Raw genomic sequence first — 6,337 nt, 5'->3', positions numbered from 1 at the left:
CCATCACCTGGCTTCAACAATTATTGATTCATTCTGACTTTGAATTTTAATGGCATTTTCCAGGGAGGGTTTATCATGTACTAGTGGCCCTTGCAATATATAGATTACTTCTGTTAGATCATATATGTACTTTAAAAAAAGGGAAAAAAAGGGGAAATGAAATACTGAATGCCTCATGAGGCAGTACACGTTTCTGTAAAATTGTCTTGGTTGAGGAGTGGTAGCTATCATAGTTATGAGGAAGTTTTAAGGAGAACAAAGATTGGTAAACATAAATACAATAAAATGGGAAATGTTAAGGGAGAAGAAAGAAAAAAAAAAGATGGGTAAACATACTTTTCTGTGTGAAATTGTCAGTGACTTTTACATGACTGAAACTACTTCCAAACATACTTATCATGTATGACATACTATGGAGTATAGTTTTTATTAGAAGTGTGCAATTTATTCTATTGGACTTATGTTGTTTCTGACCAGTGGGAATGTCTTTTAACAAACACAGCTTGCTTGTTATTCTCTAATATAGTGATTTTTAATTAGGAGTTCCCTTCATGATATGAGTTGGTTTTTGAGAATGCACATGGCCTGGTCCACCCCCAGACCTACTGAATTGTGTAATCTTCAGTAATATGGAATAGAGATGTGTGCTTCCCTAGATGATTGTGATGTGTATACCTGTTTAAGTGCCACTGCTCANTTGTTCAGCATCTTAGCTGTAGAGGGCAGTGTCACTGGCCCTCATATGTGGGATCTGAACCGGGGCCCTCTGGTGTCCCAAGCCAGCTCTTATCCAACGTGCCACTCGGCCGGCCCTGTGGTAGAACAGTTTTTAACATTTGGGTAAATATCAAAGAGCGTGATTGCTGCATCATATAGTAAGAGTATGGTTGGTTTTGTAAGAAGGTGTCAAAATGTTTTCCAGAGCGGCAGTACCATTCTGAGTTCCTATGAACATCCTCGCCAGCATTTGGTGTTGTCAGTGTTCTGCATTTTGTCCATTCTAGTAGATCTGTAGTGTTATCTTGTTTAATTTCCAGTTCCCTAATGACATATGATGTGGAGCATTTTTTTCTTTTTTAGAAATTTTATTGGGGAACAGTGTGTTTTTGCAGGACCCATCAGCTCCAAGTCAATAGTTGTTTCAGTCTAGTTGTGCATGGCGTTTTTCCAGGACCCATCAGCTTCAAGTCAAGTACTTGTCTTCAATCTAGTTGTGGAGGGTGCAGCTCCTTGGCCTATGTGGGAATGAAACCGGCAACCTTGATGTTATGAGCCTGTGTTCTAACCACCTGAGCTAACCGGCCGCCCCTGGAGCATCTTTTTATATGTTTATTTGCCATCTGTATATCTTCTTTGGTAAGATGTCTTCAATTATTTTGCCTATTTTCAATCATGTTATTTTATTATTGTTGAGGTTTAAGAGTTCTTCGTATATTTTAGATAATAGTTCTTTATCAGATGTGTCTTTTGCAAGTATTTTCTTAGTCTGTGAGAGAAAGACTTGTTTTTTATTCTTTTGAAGTTTGCTAGTATTTTGTTGAGGACCTTTGCATCTATATTCATAAGTGATATTGGTCTGCAGATTTCTCTTTCTGGTTTTGGTATGATACCGGTCTCAAAATAATGAGTTGGAAAATGTTCCCTCCTTTTTTATTAGAAGAGTTTGTGAATAATTTGTTACTAATTCTGTTTTTATTATTTTGGTGTAATTCAGTGGTAAAGCCATCTGGACTTTTGCTTTACTTTGTGGGTAGATTTTTTAATTTCTAATTCAGTCTTTTCAGTTATAGGTGTATACACATTGTTTATTCTAGAGCCAGTTTCAGTAGTTTGTGTGTGTTTAAAATTTGTCCATATAATTTAGGTTATGTTAATTTTTTGGTGTACAGTTGTTCATATTTCTTTATAATTGTTTTATTTCTTGTAAGATAGGTAGTAAAATCCTTTAATTTTTGATTGTATAATTGAGTCTTGTCTCTGTCTTTTTGTCACTCTAGTCTAAGGTTTGTCAGTTTTGTTCTTCTTTTCAAAGAATTACAGTTGGCCCTCTGTTTCCACATGTTCCACCTCTACAAATTCAACCAAACACAAATGGAAACTACTTGGGAAAAAAATGTTATGTTGTTGCAGACCTGTACTATGTAATTAGGCCTGTGATGGTTGCAACTGTACTGAATATGTAGAGACTTTTTTCTTGTCATTATTCCCTTAAACAATACAGTATAACAACTATTTACATAGCATTTACATTGTATTAGGTATAGTAAGTAACCAAGAGATGATTTAAAGTAGATGAGAGGATGTGTGTAAGTTATATGCAAATACTACATCATTTTATATAAGGGATTTGAGCCTCCAAGGATTTTGGTATCTGCAGGGGGTTTGGAACCAATTCCCAGAAGATACTGAGGCATGACTATAACTTTTAGTTTCATTGATTTTTCTCGTTATTTTTCTATTTCCTGTTTCATTAATTTCCACTCTAATCTTTATTATTTCTTTCACTGTGCTTTCTTTAGGTTTAGTTTGCTGTTATTATTCCAGTGTCTTATGGTGAAAGGAAATACAGTTTATTAGTAGTATGGTTTTTTTTTAAAGATTTCATTGGGGAATTGGGGGAGGGAAACAGTGTTGGGGAATTGGGGAGGGGGACCGGCCAAGTTGTTGTTCTTCAATCTTCATTGTGGAGGGCACCAGTCGCCATCTGGCTTTCTGTTGGTAGCTTGTGGCCTCTAAGGTCAAGGTGCTGTGTTCAGTCTTAGTTGCGGGTGGGCGTAGCCCACCATCAAACAGGCAATCTTGTTGTTACACCAGCTGAGCCATCCTGCCACCTGTTGGCAGCTCAGCGACAGCTCAGCTCGAGCTCAGTCACTGGCCCATGTGGAAATTGAACCGGTGGCCCTGTCGCTCAGAGTCTGCACTCTTAAGCTAACTCTTGACCAACTGAGCCACTCGGCTGGCCCAATAGTATGGTTTTATTTTTAGTAGAAGATTAAGCATACATTTTATTTTAAGAATATATCTTAGAAAATTATAGCACAGAATGTTTTGATATCAAATTCCTCTTTTGAAATTTAATGCTTTTTTAGAAGGGGTTAGTGTGTCAAAAGAGTGATTCTAGTCATAAAACTCCACTAGGAATATTTTTTTAAGAGATTTTTATTGGGGAATTGGGGAGATGGGAACAGCGCTGGGGAATTGGGGGAAGGGGAACAGAGAAGTTGCTGTCCTTTTGTTCTTCAGTGTAGTTGTGGAGGACGTTGCTTCATTGGCCCAAGTTGGCACCATCATTGCGTTCTTCCCAAGCGAGGCAGATGAGTCGCCGGCTTGTGGACGGCTGCTCACAGCGGCTGCTGGCTGCTCACGCTGGCTGCTGGCTACACACAGTAGCCCATGGCAACCCACTGCAGCAGTGGCTGCAGCCTATGCATTCACCGGCGACTCCAGGTTGAGCTGTTGTTCAGTTTCTTAGCTGTAGAGGGCAGTGTCACTGGCCCTCATATGTGGGATCCAAACCGTAGTCCTCTGGCATCCCAAGCCAGCTCTTAACCATCGTGCCACTCAGCTGGCCCTAAGCATATTTTAATGTGAGTAATCTATTACCAATACTGTCATACTTCATAGATTGAAAAATGGGTTTGTGGAGTTATAGGTATTGGTGTTCTGTTTTATAATCTATTGTAGAGATACATAATGTTTTTATTTCTTCTTTTAAGATAAAATCAGTAGTTCTGGAAATAACTCTGATATGATGGAAAACAGCAAAGAAGAGGTAAGAATCATTTGTAACATTTAAAAGATATTTATTAATTACTAATAACCAACTGGAGTATATGTCATCAGCTTGCTTCTATTTAATACATGCATGTGTTTAAGATTACTGTTATACCCAAGTATTATTATGATACTTTATTTTGGGTAGTTTTCCATTTTGTAGTTTATTGATTTTGTTATTACGTTGGTTCGCTTTAGTAGTATGCCTAAAGTCAGACAACGGAATGCTTGCTAACAGATATTTGAACGTTATCATGAGGTGTGATTAAACAATATGGTGAATGTTTAAATAAAAAAAGTTATTACAGTAGAAGACACATTGCCATTAATCCCCGTCAAAATACTCCCCTTTGCTTCAAACACACTTATCCCATCATTCTTGCCACTTTCTTAAGCAGTTCTGAAGTCCTCTTTCCTGAGTGTCTTTAGTTGCGCTTTCATGGCTGCCTTGATGTCCTGAATCATTTTGACTTTGGGTCAGAGCCAGAAGTTGGCACGGTGCCAGATCTGGTGACTCAGTTGGATGAGGACACATTATAATATTTTTATTTGACAGAAATTACCGTATACTAGAAGTGACGTGTGGCACAGAACATTGTCATGATGGAGGATGATTTGCAGCACACCTTCAAACACACTTCTCATCTGTAGTGCATACCTGACTGACTGCACTGAACAAGTTTTAACTTGGCACACTGTTACTAAGGTTCTGTGCACTGCTTCCCATGTTGAAGATCCCTGCCTTTCCATTGGATGACACTTGGTAGCAGCATTCACTGTATTTTGTGATCACAATGGAAAGGCTCTGTGTCATACGTCACTTCTGGTACGGAAATTTCTGTCAATAAAAATATTACAGCTTCTTCCTTCTCATCGAACGCTGCCAATATGGTGTTAACGTGCTTCATGGAAGTTGGCCGGGTGGCCTACGTCTCCTTTGGTCCTCATGCCGGGAAGCTGGTCGCGATTGTAGATGTTATTGACCAGAACAGGGCTTTGGTTGATGGACCTTGCACTCAAGTAAGGAGACAGGCTATGCCTTTCAAATGCATGCAGCTCACTGACTTCATCCTCAAGTTCCCACATAGTGCCCACCAGAAATACATCCGAAAAGCCTGGGAGAAGGCAGATATCAATACCAAATGGGCAGCCACAAGATGGGCCAAGAAGATTGAAGCCAGAGAAAATAAAGCCAAGATGAAATATTTTGATCGTTACAAAGTTATGAAGGCAAAGAAAATGAGGAACCGAATAATCAAGCTTGAAGTTACGAAGCTTCAAAAGGCAGCGCTCCTGAAAGCATCTCCCAAAAAAGCACCTGCTGCAACTGCAGCTGCAGCATCTACTGCAAAGGTTCCAGCAAAAAAGATGGCTGCTGCAGGCACCAAGGCTCCAGCCCAGAAGGTTCCCACCCAGAAAGCTGCAGGCCAGAAGGCAGCACCTCCAAAAGCTCAGAAGGGTCCGAAAGCTCCAGCCCAGAAAGCACCTGCTCCAAAGGCATCTGGCAAGAAAGCATAAGAACGTAAAAGGCTATTACAAAAATAATAAAGGTTCTTTTTGACAAATTAAAAAAAATATATTACAATGAGTCCTCGTCCACCTTATTCACCGGATCTGGCACCGTGCGACTTCTGGCTCTTCCCCAAAGTCAAAATGACCATGAAAGATAAACATTGTGAATCGATTCAGAACATCGAGGCAGCCGTGACAGCACAGCTAAAGATACTGATGAAAGAGGACTTCCAGAACTACTTCAGAAAGTGGCAAGAATGATGGGATTAGTGTGTTCAAAGCGAAGGAGTATTTTGAGGAGGGTTAACGGCAACGTGTCTTTTTATTGTAATAATTGTTTTTTTTTTATTTAAACATTCACCATACTGTTTGATCACATCTTGCGTATTGCAACAGTGGTGCTCAAGATGATTGTAATGGGCAAGACCCCATGGTTCTGATATCTGTCAAAACTGGATGTTCAGAGCCTCTTAAGCATTATTACCCCATCCTAAGGTCCTTCCCGTGATACCCAGGCCTACACTATCATTTTAGGATTCTTTTCACTCAATGTAAAGCATTTAATGCAGTAAAATATATTGATTATACTGGGAAAACGAGGGTAAATTTAGTATCTCAAAACAAATTATATAAGATAACTTTGTGCCATGTGTTAGAATAGAAAAAAAATTATACATTTTTAGGTCCTTAAAGCTCCCTACCTCTGTTGGGATCTGATTATTTCTACATTTTTGTTTTGTCCATGTTGATTTTGGCCAAGATCATGATAAATAGTGTATCCTCTCCCACACTGTGATATTTAACAGTAAGATTTTAATAAAATACCAGAAAATGATCTTAAATCAAGGAAATCTGAGAGTAAATGAGAATTAATTTTTGAAGTTCCTTTTAGAAAAATATTTTAGGCATATAAATAACATCTCATGTCACTATATCAGAGATCTTGGATTCAAGAAGTAGTTAATTGTCGGGATGTTTCTTTGAACATTTTACTCATCTTTGTATTTTTTTCTTACATTTAGGGAGCTTCCTCTTCAGAAAAATTCAAGTC

The 6,337-nt window shown here is 38.7% G+C and overlaps 1 protein-coding gene and 1 pseudogene across 2 annotated transcripts in view; both read left to right on the top strand.

The window, feature by feature from the left end:
- The window catches only part of ATRX (ATRX chromatin remodeler), a 261,625-nt gene that overhangs the window by 67,623 nt on the left and 187,665 nt on the right, over nucleotides 1-6,337 (top strand). Inside the window, exons 3-4 of the mRNA XM_019648172.1 lie at nucleotides 3,717-3,772; nucleotides 6,309-6,334. Coding sequence (XP_019503717.1) covers nucleotides 3,717-3,772; nucleotides 6,309-6,334 — 82 coding nt within the window. The remainder of the gene's footprint in view (nucleotides 1-3,716; nucleotides 3,773-6,308; nucleotides 6,335-6,337) is intronic.
- On the top strand, nucleotides 4,640-5,342 carry LOC109385686 (60S ribosomal protein L14 pseudogene; annotated as a pseudogene). Its single transcript, XR_002124665.1, has one exon. The product of XR_002124665.1 is annotated as a 60S ribosomal protein L14 pseudogene (transcript).

This window comes from Hipposideros armiger, unplaced genomic scaffold (assembly GCF_001890085.2).
Source record: "Hipposideros armiger isolate ML-2016 unplaced genomic scaffold, ASM189008v1 scaffold_121, whole genome shotgun sequence".
Classification (NCBI taxonomy): domain Eukaryota; kingdom Metazoa; phylum Chordata; class Mammalia; order Chiroptera; family Hipposideridae; genus Hipposideros; species Hipposideros armiger.
This window is presented reverse-complemented; position numbering and strand designations above follow the sequence as displayed.